We start from the raw sequence: 17,606 nt of genomic DNA on the forward strand, positions 1-17,606 counted from the left end.
ATTGTCCAGACATTGTTAATAAAATAAGGGTTTGCGAGTGCTGGGCTTGCCTTCATTTCTGACCTAGACCAACAACCTCTCAATGCTGATAATGAGGGGTATTTAGTTCTTCCGATGTGACTTTTATTATACACACCTCTCCAATCTAGAGATGTGACTTGAGCATTTAATTTACCCCACCATATAGGGTTAGGTAGATAATGTTTTAGGTTAGATCTTGAGCTGAAAGGGTGATTGCAATCAGGTGTTGCTAAAATAGTTAGATGTTAGTGAGTTGGACGGTGTGTGTTGCAGTGTGTGAGCTCTGCCTCTGTCTGTCTCTAGATGTTGTCAGAAGAGGATCTTGCGGGAATAGAGCAGGCCTCGGCCACGGCTGCTGAGGTCACTGGCTCCATGATGAGACTGAAGTTGGAGCTGGAGGAGAAGAGGCGCACTGTCAACATGCTGCAGACCGCTCTGGTGAGAACGTGAATAACATTCACTGTATTCCATCACAAGATCCATCTCACAGCCATATGTGATGTTTTATTTTTCACAGGGGAACACTTATTAATTAAAGATGTCATAGCTTTACACCATCTCAATTTGTTGTTACTAAGACAACTTTGGGTGGCCAAATTGAATCGCTAGGCCACCTGTTGCCTATCCCTGGTCTATAGTGTTCACATGCTAAGCTGTCCCATCTGTCTCTCTCTCCCATTCTCCACCCCTCTCTCTCTGTCCCAGACCCAGCAGAGGGAGTTGACAGTGAGGCATGTGAAGGAGACAGAGAAGGAATTGAGCAGGAACTTCACTCTGCAGAAGGAGCAGTATGAAGCCACCATCCAGAGACACCTCACCTTTATAGACCAGGTACACACACACGACCCCCTTACTCTTATCCAAAATCCAAGGCTACGCCATCACTTTCTCCTTTGAACTGAAATGTCGTTAGCGCCTCTCTCTCATATGACTCTATTTTCTCTCTGTTTGTGCAGCTAATAGACGATAAGAAGGCTCTGAGTGAGCGTTGTGAGGGAGTGGTGGGAGAGCTCAAACTAGTGGATCAGAAATACACTAAGAAGATCGGCCAGATGCAGGAGCAGCATGAACTGGTAAGGGGTGACACACACACTTCTTACAGTACTGACATCTGCCATCCTCTGTCCTGGCCACTCAGATGCAGACTTGAGCCATCCACCACTATGGCTTAGAGGAGGCAGAGGAGATCAGTATTTGTGTTTTATCTGTGTTTGTGGTTTAACAGTCTCTTCTGCTGCTAGCGACTTCTCTCTGCTTATGTCTTGTTGCCTTTCCATTATGTGTTTGCCTGCTTTGCTTGCTTCTGCTATTGTTGCTTTTTAATCAGTCTGTTTTTTTTCTCTTTCCTCCTCCTTTCCTCCTCTGTCCTGTCTGTTTCTCATTTTCCTCTGGCTCTAGGTGTGGCAAATTCTGGGTCCCTTGTGCGAGGTAACCTTTTTCCCTAACCCACTCATCACTCCCGTCTTGCTCTTCTTTCTTTCATTCATTTTGTTCATTTGTCCTTTCTCCTGTCAGGACTCTATATATGCATGTGAGTTTATTCCGGTACAGTCTGCCTCTGTCTGTCTGTAGACTTGGTGTTGTAACAGTTTTTAAACCCCTGTCCTAGGCAGCTGACTAACCTTACACCATGTGTTCTCTCAGCCCTTGTCTGTCTGTCTGTCTTCACCCATTAAAACACTTAAACCCTATTCTTTCATACCATTTCCCTCATGTGGAATGTAGCCTCACAAACCATTCCTGTTTGCATATCAATACCAATGATGTATATAAACATTTTAATATGAATATATGTATGTCTATGATCACTACACTCTCATCTATTCTTGGTCACATGGGATGTAGCCTAATCTTTTGCCTACAGAAATTACCCTTGATGTTTCTTTGAGGCACCTTTTGTCATGGAAGATGTGACAGACATGGTGTCGCTACCGTGTCCCTCCCAGTCACTGTAGTAACTTCTTTCCAAAGGAAGATTGACCTTTTGACATTCAACCCAAACCTCTAACCTGCCCCTCTTCATCCTCAGGAGATCAAGAAGCTGAAAGAGTTAATGAGTGCCACAGAGAAGGTCCGCAGGGAGAAGTGGATCGACGAGAAGACCAAGAAGATAAAAGAGATCACTGTAAAAGGTGAGAGGGCGGCCTCATTTGAAGCTGCCTCGAAGGCAGGATCTAGGATCTGCTTACCCTACGCTAACCTCCACTAAATCCTATTAGGGAGAAAAATACCCAAGTTCAGTGTCTAGGGTCAACTTAATTTCGCTTCTGAGAAGTACATGTGTAGAGCTCAAATGTTTATCTCTTCACAATTACAATAATTACTTTGTTTGCAGTGTAACAATTCTGCTGTGATTATTTCTGTGTTAACCAATGTTTCTCTCCTCTCTCCCTTGTACTTTTCGTTCTTGTTCTTGTTCTTCCTCTTCGCTTTGTGCCAGGTCTGGAGCCAGAGATCCAGAAGCTGATCTGTAAACACAAGCAAGAGCTGAAAAAGCTGCGGGTCCTTCATGAGGCTGAGCTGCTGCAAGCAGACGAGAGGGCAGCCCAACGCTATGTTGGCCAGACTGAAGAGCTACGACAACATCTGGAGAGAGACCGGGACGAGCAGTGTCAGAGAGAGAGGGAACTGGCCAAGCAGAGGTTTGTATGCACACCATATATGCACGCACGTGAGCTCACACACATTCACATTACGATAACACTGGCAGTGAAAAGGCAAGACATGAAACCCCAAATAATGGACAGGAAGTAGGTTTATATGTAATGTATCACCACACGTCCAATGTAGATACTTAACCAATGTCGAGCAATCCCGGATCCGGGATCCTATTTATAGCCTCAAGCTCATTAGCATAAGGCAACGTTAACTATTCATGAAAATCGCAAATGAAATGAAATAAATATATTTGCTCTCAAGCTTAGACTTTTGTTAACAACACTGTCATCTCAGATTTTCTAAATATGCTTTTCAACCATAGCTAAACAAGCATTTGTGTAAGAGTATTGATAGCTAGCATAGCTATAAGCCTAGAATTCAGCCAGCAACATTTTCACAAAAACAAGAAAACCATTCAAATAAAATCATTTACCTTTGAAGAACTTCAGATGTTTTCAATGAGGAGACTCTGTTAGATAGCAAATGTTCAGTTTTTCAAAAAATATTATTTGTGTAGGACAAATCGCTCCGTTTTGTTCACGTTTGGCTATGAAAAAAACCTGTATCCAGTTATAGCCTCAAGCTCATTAGCATAACGTAACGTTAACTATTTATGAAAATCGCAAATGAAATGAAATGAATGTGCTAGCTCTCAAGCTTAGCCTTTTCTTAACAACACTGTCATCTCAGATTTTCAAAATATGCTTTTGAACCATAGCAAAACATGCATTTGTGTAAGAGTATTGATAGCTAGCGTAGCATTTAGCGGGCAACATTTGCACAAAAAAACAGAAAAGGATTCAAGTAAAATCATTTACCTTTGAAGAACTTTGGATGTTTTCAATGAGGAGACTCTCAGTTACATAGCAAATGTTCAGTTTTTCCTGAAAGATTCTTTGTGTAGGAGAAATCGCTCCGTTTTGTACATCACGTTTGGGTACCAAAACAAAACGAGAATTCAGTCATCAAAACGGCGAACTGTTTTCCGAATTAACTCCATAATATCGACTGGAACACGGCAAACGCTGTTTAGAATCAATCCTCAAGGTGTTTTTCACATATCTCTTCATTGATATATCGTTTGTGGATGTCTACTTTCTCCTCTGAATCGCTTGGAAAAACAGAGCCTCAAAAATCCTGCTCATTTCCTGTTTGAAGTTTCATCTTGGTTTCGCCTGTAGCATCAGTTCTGGGGCACTCACAGACAATATCTTTGCAGTTTTGGAAACGTCAGTGTTTTCTTTCCAAAGCTGTCAATTATATGCATAGTCGAGCATCTTTTTGTGACAAAATATTGCGCTTAAAACGGGCACGTTTTTTATCCAATAATGAAATAGCGCCCCCATAGATGTAAGAGGTTATTAACTGATGTGCATAGTTAAATAAAATAAAAAGTCAAGGAGTCTGAATACTTTCCAAATGCACTGTATGTGTATTCCTGTCAGTTTTGAGAAGCAGAGGGTTAGGGTTAGAGATGTCTTTGTATCTTTATTGGACAGAGAGATAGTGGTGATAGGATGTAGAGTGTGCTGTATTGAAGTATTAGCAGTGGGATGGATTCTAACCCATGCTGTAGCTGTATAGTGCACCGGAGGCAGCAGCCTAGACCGCTAGAGTAGACCACACTAGGCCACAGATGTTTTGCGTGTGTTCCCGGTCAGGTATGAGAAGCAGCTCGCGGAGGAGGAGATGTCTTTACAGCAGCAGAGGAGGAGACTCTACAAGGAGGTGTCTGAGGAGAAGGAGAGACTCAACCAGCTGGCCGCCAGGTGATGTCAAAGGTCATATAGATAAGATAGAGGCTGACACCCAATGTTGTCATCTCTATATGTCTAGACCTAACACTTCGGTCGCTGGGGACACTGGTGTGTACAATTAGACTGATGACATGGCCTAGATTTGACTTTACTGTACAGCATCTAGTACATTAGAATCATACAGTACTTAGGTTAATCATACAATACTTATCATGTGATGATTGTGTGTAGTAATGTAATCTCAAAAATCCAGATGTTAAATCTTACGTAATTCCGCCAAATGCTCGATTTAGGTTCTGGGGCAGATTTATGAGAAACGATACTACCAAAGTCTCCACCGCCCCCTAAATGGAAAGTATGGGACAAACTCAAAGATGGGAACACCTACTAAATCGTGATTTGTCCAAATGATCAGTGACAAACATCTGCGTACCGAGACAAAGTTCCTCGTTAGTCGTCACATGCCGCATTCTGTTGACAGACGCTACGATACCATCCTATGTTATCTGTCCACGAGAGATTACTAGTAATGTAATGCCTACTATTTGATGTGTGCAAGTCAAGTATCAGTGGAGCATCTCTAAAGTTAATATCCTCTATCACTGCCCTGCAGGCAGCGTGCTGAGCTGGAGGACCTGAGGAAGCAACTGGAGGATAACAGCTCCCTGGCAGGGAGAGCTCTGAGAGAAGAGCTGGAGAAGAGCAGAGAGGAGCAGGAGAGGAGGCATCAGGTAATGGACAGTACCTGTCCGAACCACAATAATAATATAAATTATTATACAACAGGTGGTTTGTAATTCCCATTGTTAGAGCCTATCCTGCCCATTTATATACTAGACAACATACACAGAGCCAGTACAGTGATAAAAAGTGTCGTTGTTACCTAGCAATGCACTACTACAACTAATACTATTTTTACAGATCTACTGCCCAGCCATGCAATTTATAAACTTGATCTCGACTGTAAAAAGCATCTAGACATTATTTCCGACATTTGCTACATTGTTGGAATATTGAATTTCGATCTCTACTGTGTCCTATAGTAATGAGCGAGTTGGGACGAGACAGACAGGCAGCTTTTCTCAGCGAGTCGAAATCACGACTTTTATAGATCTACTGTATGCATACAGTACCAGTCAAAAGTTTGGACACACCTACTCATTCAAGGGTTTTTCTTTATTTTTACTATTTTCTATATTGTAGAAGAATAGTGAAGATATCAACAGGATCAAATAACACATATGGAATCATGTAGTAAGCAAAAAAGTGTTAAACAAAACAAAATATATTTGAGTTTCTTCAAAGTAGCCACCCTTTGTCTTAATGACATCTTTGCAAACTCTTGGCATTATCTCAACCAGCTTCATCTGGAATGCTTTTCCAACAGTCTTGAAGGAGTTCCCACATTCTGAGCAATTGTTGGCTGCTTTTCCTTCACTTTGCAGCCAACTCATCCCAAACTCTCTCAATTAGGTTGAGGTCAGGTGATTGTGGAGACCAGATCATCTGATGCAGCACTCCATCACTGTCCTTGTTGGTCAAATAGCCCTTACATAGCCTGGAGGAGTGTTGGGTCATTGTCCTGTTGAAAAACAAATGATAGTCCCACTAAGCGCAAACCAGATGGGATAAAATAAATCACACAGTGTCACCAGCAAAGCACCATCACACCTCCTCCTCCATGCTTCAAGGTGGGAACCACACATGCGGAGGTCACCCGTTCACCTACTAATTCGACCATGAAGGCCTGATTCACGCAGTCTCCTCTGAACAGTTCATGTTGAGATGTCTGTTACTTGAACTCTGAAGCATTTATTTGGGCTGCAATTTCTGAGCCTGGTAACTCTCAAATTAACTTGTGCTCTGCAGCAGAGGTAACTCTGGGTCTTCCTTTCCTTTGGCGGTCCTCATGAGAGCCAGTTTCATCATAGCGCTTGATGGGTTTTGCGATTGCACTTTAAGAAATTTCTCCATAGCAACCATTTTTGTTTGCCATAGTAACCTGCAAAGTTCTGGAACTATTAACCAGTGCTTGGTTTTGTTTTGCTTTACATGCAATTGGCACTAACGACCAGAGAACGCCTAAAATTGCATTTGACAACCAGTGTTGGTGAATGCAGCGCCACGTTTTGTTGAAACATTTATGGTTTGGGAAAGAATCTTGCTTTTTAATGCTTGTAACACCTTGTATAAAATCATTGACCACGTCACAGCCATGATACAAATTTCAAAACACGTGGCCTCTTGTATTTTTGCACAGTGGGAATCAAACCAACAATCTTGGCTTTGCAAGCGCCATGCTTTTCCAACTGAGCTACAAAGGACCATAGAGACTGGCCTACAGACACTGACTGGCTAACACTGGTTGTGTTTTGTTGTCTAGTCTGGTAGTAACATTGCTCCTTGTCTGTCTAGGTGGAGTTAAAAGCCCTCAGAGAACGCCTGGAGATCGAGAAACAGACCTGGGAGGAGAACTACATGAAGAAGGAGGTGTGTGTGCATGCATGAACACTTTGTCCATGTCTGTGTGTTTGTCCCCTCTCCCTCCCTGCTTGCTTGTTAAGCACTCTAGCTAAATGCACTCCCTCTCTCCTAGCACTGCTATGGTGCAGTGTGGCAGACCACTACACACTCAGCACTACATTGGCCAACTTGGCCACTGTCCTAACAGCCCAAGCTGTTAAACCCAGGTTATGTCCATAATAGGGCTGTGGCGGTCATGAAATTTTGGCAGCCGGTGATTGTCAAACAAATAACTGCCGGTCTAACGGTAATTGGCCATTAATTAACATAAACACATTTAGCATCTCCTGGCTTACTTGCATAGCCTACAAACTACTGATGCAGACATCTACGTTTTAGTCTTAATCCATCACAATAAATCCATTATTTATTTTAGACATGTCTAAAGAATGAAGGAAATGTAGTCTGTTTCAGAAGTACACAATAGCATACTGAGTCGTCCTTATGCTAGGCCCTGATCTGGCTATGCCATATGGCTGTGGGCTACACTAGTTCATAGCAGACAAGATTTGCTTAGAATTCCATGGCAATATGTTATAGTGTGAACAATACAATTGAACATAGCTGAATAAAATAGAAAGGATATTTTCTCCAAACAATTTGAGGGAGTGTGCACATGCGGCTATTCTGTGTTTAGCAGCTAACAAAGGAACAGGTACTCCTATTTGCTTAATTTACCGTTTATAATGATACAAAAATGTGATACAAAAGTTGGGCTATACGTTTACATTTTTTTATACTTTCTAAGGCTGCATGCATGACTCTAATGATTTTAAAAAAGTTGCCTGAAAGGCATGAGCTCTATTTAGTTTTTTCGCAGGCTGTACACACTTCATCAGTCACTCATTCACAATTTTAAAAGCACTTGATAATGCCTTATATTTGCCATGGTAAATTGATCATTCACAAGTGATAGGCTTATATTGTCACCCATCAGACTATTCTTGATTTAGTCTGGTCTTTGCATGTACTAAATAATATATGTGTGAAATTTGTTTTGATTTTGAATGGACCATTATCATACACCTGTACGAAACGGGAAGAGGAAATACATGTAATCTATGCACTTAAATAGCAACTGGAGGATGCTTTTCCCGTGGTTCATTTTCATGCCATCCTATTGTCAAGAGAAGCAATGTGCTTAACATTAGGAACGTTGAGAAATAAATATAGTAGGCCTAGCCTACAGAAAGCTGATGGAATCCTTTTCTTTTTAATAGAGACAATCACTCTGTTTTCTGACTCAATTGCATAGCCTATAGAAATGTTGCGCAACATGAGCTCATGGGATCTCATGAAGTGTTTGATTAGATTTTCAACACATTTGCATTGATATCAGAGTGATTAGAGGGACAATACAGTGCTGAGTACCAGGCAGTTAGCAAGTTTAGTAGGCATCTAATGACCAGTAGCAGCATCAGAGTTTGGAGCCTAATTACCATGACTAAACGGTCACGTTTCTGCTGCTTCCCTCACTCGGATTGGGCCAGGTCTGGATCTGACCAGGTCTATATACAACGGGTCTAGTTGTCTTCGGGTCTGTTCATAGCGGGTCTCTGTATTTTAAACATGTATTTCTGCTAATCTGGTCCTTTCAAGAAGGACTCTAGCAACCACCATCACACACAGGTTTTTTCCATGGGCCTTTTTAAAGGGGGATTTTTCATTGTGTTTGGGAGTTGGTAGTTCTCTGAGCGATCTGAAAACACCACCTTCCCATCTGCCCCCACCCACTTCCTCTTTCCCCTCTTAAATGTCATGTGAATACTAAGACCCACAGGGCAAAGGCCATATGGAGACGGGCAGGAAGGAAGGCAGAGGAAGTTCACAGCAGCAGTCAGAGAAACTAATGTTCACAAAGTCATAACAATCCCAGTTTCACAATGACATGCACTGTTGCTGTTGTGCCAGTGGTTTGTCTGTATTCTGGCATAGGGGTTTACCGTGTGTCTGTGTGTGTGTGTGTGTGTGCGCATGCGCGCAGGAAGCATGGTTGTTGAGTCGGGAGCGCGAGCTGAAGGAGGAAGTACGTCGGGGGCGGGACAAAGAGATCGAGCTGGCCATTCAGAGGCTGGAGGAGGAGACGAGCGGGGCCCGCGACGAATGTGACCGGGCCGCTGACAATCGGTTAGTCATCTCACCATTAAATGTGTCGTTTCCGTGTGTGTTCATGTCTGTGTGTTTGCAAGTGCTGCAAGGATTATGTGTATAAATATGCATATGGATGAACATACTACATGCTAAGCATGTCTACATGTTGATATTTTTATTTTATTTAATATTTAACCTTTATTTAACTAGGTAAGTCAGTGAAGAACAAATTGTTATTTACAATGATGGCCTACCCAGGCCAAACCCTAACCCAGACGTCCCTGGGCCAATTATGCGCCACCCTATGGGACTCCCAATTACGGCCGGCTGTGATACAGCCTGAAATCGAACCAGGGTCTGTAGTGACACCTCTAGCGCTGAGATGCTGTGCCTTAGATCGCTGCGCCACACGGGAGTCCTGATATACAGTGTTGATAGACGGTCTAGATGCTGATCTTGGGTCAGATTTGCAATTCCCCTATTAATGGTTAAGGTTAGGATTGTCGGAGGGAAAGCTGATCCTAGATCTGTACCAAGGGGAAACTTCACCTTGGAGCTTGATATACTGTTTCTGACTATCTGTGTGTGTCTCTCAGTGTGAAGCGTGTGCGGGAGAAATATGAGGCGGAGCTGAAAGAGTTGGAGCGCTCTGAGAGGTCTGCCTTGGAAAAACAGCAGGAGATGAAGAAGAGACAGAGTGAGATGGAGGGAGAGCTGATCACACTACAGGGCCATCTCAGACAGAGAGAGCAGGAGATCGAAAACATCACACAGGTACAGACACCAGCAGACCTTGTTCCGGTAGTTTGAAAACTCAGCCTTCCTTCCTTCCTCCCCTCATTGGTTGGCCCTTTTTATGCTGAAAGCTTTTTGGTGCATATGGCTGGGTAAATACATGTTGGTGCATATGGCTGGGTAAATACATGTTGGTGCATATGGCTGGGTAAATACATGTTGGTGCATATGGCTGGGTAAATACATGTTGGTGCATATGGCTGGGTAAATACATGTTGGTGCATATGGCTGGGTAAATACGTGTTGGTGCATATGGCTGGGTAAATACATGTTGGTCCAAGCCTGTAGGGTGACATACAGTGGGGCAAAAAAGTATTTAGTCAGCCACCAATTGTGCAAGTTCTCCCACTTAAAAAGATGAGAGAGACCTGTAATTTTCATCATAGGTACACTTCAACTATGACAGAAAAAAAATCCAGACAATCACATTGTAGGATTTTTAATGAATTTATTTGGCTCTCACAGACCTGTAACTTCTTCTTTAAGAGGCTCCTCTGTCCTCCACTCGTTACCTGTATTAATGGCACCTGTTTGAACTTGTTATCAGTATAAAAGACACCTGTCCACAACCTCAAACAGCCACACTCCAAACTCCACTATAGCCAAGACCAAAGAGCTGTCAAAGGACACCAGAAACAAAATTGTGGACCTGCACCAGGCTGGGAAGACTGAATTTGCAATAGGTAAGCAGCTTGGTTTGAAGAAATCAACTGTGGGAGCAATTATTAGGAAATGGAAGACATACAAGACCACTGATAATCTCCCTCGATCTGGAGCTCCACACAAGATCTCACCCCATGGGGTCAAAATGATCACAAGAACAGTGAGCAAAAATCCCAGAACCACACGGGGGGACCTAGTTAATGACCTACAGAGAGCTGGGACCGAAGTAACAAAGCCTACCATCAGTAACACACTACGTCACCAGGGACTCAAATCCTGCAGTGCCAGACGTGTCCCCCTGCTTAAGCCAGTACAGTGCCTTGCGGAAGTATTCGGCCCCCTTGAACTTTGCGACCTTTTGCCACATTTCAGGCTTCAAACATAAAGATATAAAACTGTATTTTTTTGTTAAGAATCAACAACAAGTGGGAAACAATCATGAAGTAGAACGACATTTATTGGATATTTCAAACTTTTTTTAACAAATCAAAAACTGAAAAGTTGGGCGTGCAAAATTATTCAGCCCCGTTAAGTTAATACTTTGTAGCGCCACCTTTTGCTGTGATTACAGCTGTAAGTCGCTTGGGGTATGTCTCTATCAGTTTTGCACATCGATAGACTGAATTTTTTTCCCATTCCTCCTTGCAAAACAGCTCGAGCTCAGTGAGGTTGGATGGAGAGCATTTGTGAACAGCAGTTTTCAGTTCTTTCCACAGATTCTCGATTGGATTCAGGTCTGGACTTTGACTTGGCCATTCTAACACATGGATATGTTTATTTTTGAACCATTCCATTGTAGATTTTGCTTTATGTTTTGGATCACTGTCTTGTTGGAAGACAAATCTCCGTCCCAGTCTCAGGTCTTTTGCAGACTCCATCAGGTTTTCTTCCAGAATGGTCCTGTATTTGGCTCCATCCATCTTCCCATCAATTTTAACCATCTTCCCTGTCCCTGCTGAAGAAAAGCAGGCCCAAACAATGATGCTGCCACTACCATGTTTGACAGTGGGTATGGTGTGTTCAGGGTGATGAGCTGTGTTGCTTTTACGCCAAACATAACATTTTGCATTGTTGCCAAAAAGTTCAATTTTGGTTTCATCTGACCAGAGCACCTTCTTCCACATGTTTGGTGTGTCTCCCAGGTGGCTTGTGGCAAACTTTAAACAACACTTTTTATGGATATCTTTAAGAAATGGCTTTCTTCTTGCCACTCTTCCATAAAGGCCAGATTTGTGCAATATACGACTGATTGTTGTCCTATGGACAGAGTCTCCCACCTCAGCTGTAGATCTCTGCAGTTCATCCAGAGTGATCATGGGCCTCTTGGCTGCATCTCTGATCAGTCTTCTCCTTGTATGAGCTGAAAGTTTAGAGGGACGGCCAGTTCTTGGTAGATTTGCAATGGTCTGATACTCCTTCCATTTCAATATTATCGCTTGCACAGCTCTCCTTGGGATGTTTAAAGCTTGGGAAATCTTTTTGTATCCAAATCCGGCTTTAAACTTCTTCACAACAGTATTTCGGACCTGCCTGGTGTGTTCCTTGTTCTTCATGATGCTCTCTGCGCTTTTAACGGACCTCTGAGATTATCACAGTGCAGGTGCATTTATACGGAGACTTGATTACACACAGGTGGATTGTATTTATCATCATTAGTCATTTAGGTCAACATTGGATCATTCAGAGATCCTCACTGAACTTCTGGAGAGAGTTTGCTGCACTGAAAGTAAAGGGGCTGAATAATTTTGCACGCCCAATTTCTCAGTTTTTGATTTGTTAAAAAAGTTTGAAATATCCAATAAATGTTGTTCCACTTCATGATTGTGTCCCACTTGTAGTTGATTCTTCACAAAAAAAATACAGTTTTATATCTTTATGTTTGAAGCCTGAAATGTGGCAAAGTTCAAGGGGGCCGAATACTTTCGCAAGGCACTGTACATGTCCAGGCCCGTCTGAAGTTTGCTAGAGAGCATTTGGATGATCCAGAAGAAGATTGGGAGAATGTCATATGGTCAGATGAAACCAAAATATAACTTTTTGGTAAACACTCAACTCGTCGTGTTTGGAGGACAAAGAATGCTGAGTTGCTTCCAAAGAACACCATACCTACTGTGAAGCATGGGGGTGGAAACATCATGCTTTGGGGCTGTTTTTCTGCAAAGGGACCAGGACTTACTGATCCGTGTAAAGGAAAGAATGAATGGGCCATGTATCGTGAGATTTTGAGTGAAAACCTCCTTCCATCAGCAAGGGCATTGAAGATGAAACGTGGCTGGGTCTTTCAGTATGACAATGATCCCAAACACACCGCCCAGCAACGAAGGAGTGGCTTCGTAAGAAGCATTTCAAGGTCCTGGAGTGGCCAGTCTCCAGATCTCAACCCCATAGAAAATCTTTGGAGGGAGTTGAAAGTCCGTGTTGCCCAGCAACAGCCCCAAAACATCACTGCTCTAGAGGAGATCTACATGGAGGAATGGGCAAAAATACCAGCAACAGTGTGTGGAAACCTTGTGAAGACTTACAGAAAACGTTTGACCTCTGTCATTGCCAACAAAGGGTATATAACAAAGTATTGAGAAACTTTTGTTATTGACCAAATACTTATTTTCCACCATAATTTGCAAATAAATTCATAAAAATCCTACAATGTGATTTTCCCATCTTGTCTGTCATAGTTGAAGTTTACCTATGATGAAAATTACAAGCCTCATCTTTTTAAGTGGGAGAACTTGCACAATTGGTAGCTGACTAAATACTTTTTTGCCCCACTGTATCTAGGTAAATGGTGCCCATGTAAACTCTTTCTCACCCCTGACCCTCTATCCTGTATCCCTCTCCCCTGTCTCTCTCCTCTCTTTTGCCCTCCTCTCCAGATCCGTGACAAGCTGTCTGAGGAGCGTCGCAGCCTGGCAGAGGTTATCAGGCAGGAGTTTGCTGAAAGACTCATTGTGACTGAGGATGAGAACAGAAGGATGAAGACCGAGACATCAGAGGTCAGGGCCAGGCTAAGGCTGGAGGTCGAGAGGGTCACCAGGGAGAAGGAGGAGGAGCTGGCAGAGGTCCACCAACGGTGAGGATGGAGGGAGGGGAAGAAAAGAGAGGGAGAGGAGATTGTGTGACAGGGTATTATAGCCAGTTCTCACTTGGGAAAGACCTCAATGGGACTAACTGTGGGAATGTCAATTTAATCACCAGTGTTTAGACTGTTCTAGAATAGCTGGGCTCAGACTGTTGTCTATGTTACCTGTATAATGGGACAGTGTTTGTTGGTAGTGTAGGATGTCAATTAAAATGAAATAACAGCAAAAGGAGAAAGTAATCTCAATGACAAACAAATGTTATTTTTCCTTATTTTTCTTTGTCACATTTTCTTATTATGGCAGGGTGAAGTCAGCCATCTTGAAAAAGGAAGAGACTGTGGCGAGCCTTAGGAAGCAGCATGAGGTGAGTCCTAGTCTGGGTCCCAAAGATCACCCTGTTCCCTTTACAGTGCACTACTTTTGACCAGAGCCAATAGGGCTCCGGTCAAAAGTAGTGCACGATATAGGGATTAACTCACCATTTGGGACGTAGAGAGACAGTGTGTTTCTGAGAGGGGTTTTACACTAAGTAAACATTGGAGAGGATAGAAAGGAACTGAGTTGGAACGTGAGAGATGATTGATAGCTGTGTTAAACCCCGCTGTTCTCCTCTCATAGGCTGCTCTGAAGAGGGCAGACCACCTGGAGGCCCTATTGGAACAGCAGAGGAAGCAGCTGCTCGAGAAGTGACTGACAGGGGGGCAGGACTTGAACATCACCATCTCCACCTCCTCTGCCTCTCTCTTCCCCTCATCACTCCTTCATCTGTTCTGTCACTTGGGGCCCCACTTTTCCCTCAGTTTTTTCTTTGGTTTGGTGGATGTGTTTCTGATGGACTAGAGAGAGTGAGAGAAACAGAGAACTTGAGCCTGCCTGACTGTATCTCCGCTGACTTCTTGATAAAGACCCAGATATTAGAGACCGAGCCTGGCCTCTCCCAAGCAGGCCGAATACGGTCAGGGAAACGGGCTGGAGAGGATACCGTCTGCTGTTTTAAGAGCCTCTCACGCTGGAGGAGCCACAGACGAGGGGTGCTGTGATCTTTAACTGCCCAGTGGACTCCTGGAAGGACTGAACCATACTCTACCTATAAGGCTTATAGACTAGGGGGCAGTGATTGTTTACAGTACAGAGGCTCAAACAGTAAAGCAGTGAATGAACAGAACCAGTCTGTCCCCGTAGGGGCCATGAACCGGGAGGTCTGTGTTCTTTAACTGACCAGTGAAGTCCTGGACTGACTGAACCATTCTCTGGAACCACCTCTGGAATTTTGATGAATTGTGAACCCCCCTAAAATCTGAAGGAGTGGGAGAGCTCATACCCCACAGAGCAGAGACTCGGTTGCTGCCACAGAGAAGAGAACTGTTCCAGATGTTCTAAGCCAGCCCAGGCCTGCTCTGTGACAGTGTGAAGTTTCCCAGCAGGCAGAGAGAGGTGGAGGGGGCTAGGTGGTCTTTCTGAGAAGGAGGGAAGGGAATTAGCACCCCAGCACCACCCTCTTCCCCTGCTGAGGTCCTGCAGTTAGTTATTCAGACACGTCAGTACAGAGTGCTGTTGAATGAAGCTGGGGCTCGAGGTTGCTCGGCATTGCCCTTTGTGTAAGAGTTACAGATGTCTTTTGTCCCGGTGCCCCTCTGGGCTAGTGCCAATTACAGGATCTGCTGCCTTGGCTTGGTGCAACCCCCCCTTCCCACACACTCACAATCACACCCTTTGCCCCTGCCCCCTGGCAGTCACAAGCCTAGTTTAGCTCTGACAGGCAGATTTGTTATGACTGTCTTCATCCAAGTCAAATCTAACAATGAGTCTAGAAATAATACTAACCTTGGTGTTGACAAGTTGTATAGTGTGCTAGGATGTCAATAGAAGGAAAGAGTAAGGGATGGGTGTGGGAGTAATTGTGGGATGCAGAAAGAATAGACAGATATGAGACAGTGAGTAATGATGCTCTGATAGTGTATTTAATCTTATTGAGAGTCATGGTTGCGGTGTGGTGTGGGTTTTGAAAGTGAGACAGAACAAGAGAGAAGGAGAGGGCGATGAAGGAATGTGCATAGGAAGTGTTTATAGGATTAGGAAAGCTGAGACTGGGACTGACTGGGGTATGGGGGGCACAACACAAGCCTCGTGGTTTCGTGTGACCAGAGACCCAAACCTAAAAGCCCCATGAGCCTGGTGGGTCTGATAGGATGATAGTCTGAGGGCTACACTGTGACAAAAATACATCGAACTCTCTCTGAAAGGGTCCAACACTGGGCCCCTCCACTTAACATAAGTAAAGTAGCCCCTAAACATCCAGGGGAAGGAACTATCAAACTGGTTAATGAGATTTTCAGAAGCCGTCTCGGTACTTCCTAGTTTTGCATGTCTCTTTTATCTTGTATGTTGTTTTTATATATATATATATATATATATATATATATATATATATATATATATATATATATATATATATATATATATATATATATATATATATATATATATATACTTTTGCTTTTTATTTGTTTACCCCATAAAAAGTGTATTGTTTTGTATGTCCCACTCAGAAACTAGAAACTGTTTTTGTTATTAATTTTCAGTCTGAAACAGTGTACTTCTGGGTAACTTCATATCCTGAATGGAAAGAGGGCCGAGGGGGGTTGTGAAGCCTGGAATGCGACCCAAATGGCACTCTAGTCTAAAGTAGTGCACTATATAGGGAATAGGGTGCCATTTGGGATACAATCTTGGTGCTTCAGTGAGAAGCAAACCCACCTGGAAGTAAAGTAAGCCTTGTATTTAGGTGAAAAAGAATGTGACAGATATTATCCTGTGTGGTTCTGCTCAGTCGGTCCTCTTATCTGAATCTATTTCAGATGTTATTTTTTTCATATTTATTTACTATTTTCTTTAAATGTATTTTACCGTCTGATCTGATGCTCTCGTAACTGGCTCCCGGTGTGTTTATCCTTTACATACAAGTGCTATGCACAAAGTGATGGGTTTTTACTGAAGTCTAATTTTCATTTAGTCTCCCATTAACATCAATGCATGACTAAGTTGAAGTTTGAAGTTAATGATTACAATGCAAGCAGCACTATTCCAAGATGATTCTTGTGTACCTTTTCGTTCACAGAAACACTACACATCCACGCCCAGTCTGAGCTGTACAGTTAGTGATGCTCCATGGTGCCATTTTATTTAGGATGGTATGTGTTTAGTATGTCAGGTTTTGCCGATGGGAAATCTAGAGGATTTTGTGTCAAACGCCAATGTTACGGTTTCCTTCTAGTTCTCCTTTTTAGCCTTGTCTTCTTGGCTTTTCAGTTGGGGGAGGTCTGACAGTGAAGGCTCAACAATGGAAGCGCTGTCACATACCGTCTCTCGTCATCCTATTGAGTGGAGGCGGGCAACTTCCAAAAATTCCCAAATATTCCCAAACTTCAGACACAAAATTCCACTCTTCTAATCAATATCACAGAATCATTTAAATGGCAAGTCTTTGAATGGCAGTTAAGTCACCATGTGTTTCTCTCATCTTTAACTTCATTAGTTATTAGTCATTGGCTACATCCTAAATGGCACTCTATTCTCTACTTTTGACCAGTAGTGCACTATATTGGGGATGTACATATTTCTGTAGCCATGGTGGATATTACAGGGTTTGCATGTGGAATTAGCTCCCTATTCCAAATATACTGCACTACTTTTGACCAGGGCCCACATTGGACTCAAAACTAGTGCATTTACATAGGAAATAGGGTCCCGGGCACAGCCTTGATCCCTACCATTCCTCAGACAGTTGGCACTGCGTCCAGGGTTGTTGGCCTCTTTGCCCAGAAGGGTGGCAGCATGACTGGCATGCCAGTCCCACACGTGCCAATGAGTCCTGCCTTTGTGTATGTTTCACTTTGGGCTGGGATGACCTCTGTGAAACACACACTCGTTCTTAGTTGTACCCTTCAATTGGGTTGAATTTGAAATCTGACTTTCTTCACAAACCACTCCAGCTGTCTTTGATTGTATTATTTGTGTT

General features: G+C 43.1%; 1 protein-coding gene across 2 annotated transcripts in view; it reads left to right on the forward strand.

The window, feature by feature from the left end:
- cep131 (centrosomal protein 131) overlaps positions 1–15,990 on the forward strand; it is a 43,591-nt gene extending 27,601 nt beyond the window's left edge. The window contains exons 14-27 of one of the 2 annotated variants that reach the window (XM_064933705.1): positions 325–459; positions 727–852; positions 978–1,094; positions 1,420–1,449; positions 2,051–2,153; positions 2,462–2,663; positions 4,341–4,448; positions 5,050–5,167; positions 6,852–6,926; positions 8,944–9,086; positions 9,647–9,824; positions 13,382–13,578; positions 13,892–13,952; positions 14,207–15,990. In XM_064933705.1, the coding sequence (XP_064789777.1) occupies positions 325–459; positions 727–852; positions 978–1,094; positions 1,420–1,449; positions 2,051–2,153; positions 2,462–2,663; positions 4,341–4,448; positions 5,050–5,167; positions 6,852–6,926; positions 8,944–9,086; positions 9,647–9,824; positions 13,382–13,578; positions 13,892–13,952; positions 14,207–14,278 (1,665 nt within the window). In that variant the 3' untranslated portion in view covers positions 14,279–15,990. The remainder of the gene's footprint in view (positions 1–324; positions 460–726; positions 853–977; positions 1,095–1,419; positions 1,450–2,050; positions 2,154–2,461; positions 2,664–4,340; positions 4,449–5,049; positions 5,168–6,851; positions 6,927–8,943; positions 9,087–9,646; positions 9,825–13,381; positions 13,579–13,891; positions 13,953–14,206) is intronic. The other variant, XM_064933706.1, reaches the window with a different exon arrangement.
- The last annotated feature ends 1,616 nt before the right edge of the window (positions 15,991–17,606 follow it).

The sequence above is a fragment of the Oncorhynchus masou genome, chromosome 24 (assembly GCF_036934945.1).
Source record: "Oncorhynchus masou masou isolate Uvic2021 chromosome 24, UVic_Omas_1.1, whole genome shotgun sequence".
In the NCBI taxonomy this organism is placed as follows: domain Eukaryota; kingdom Metazoa; phylum Chordata; class Actinopteri; order Salmoniformes; family Salmonidae; genus Oncorhynchus; species Oncorhynchus masou.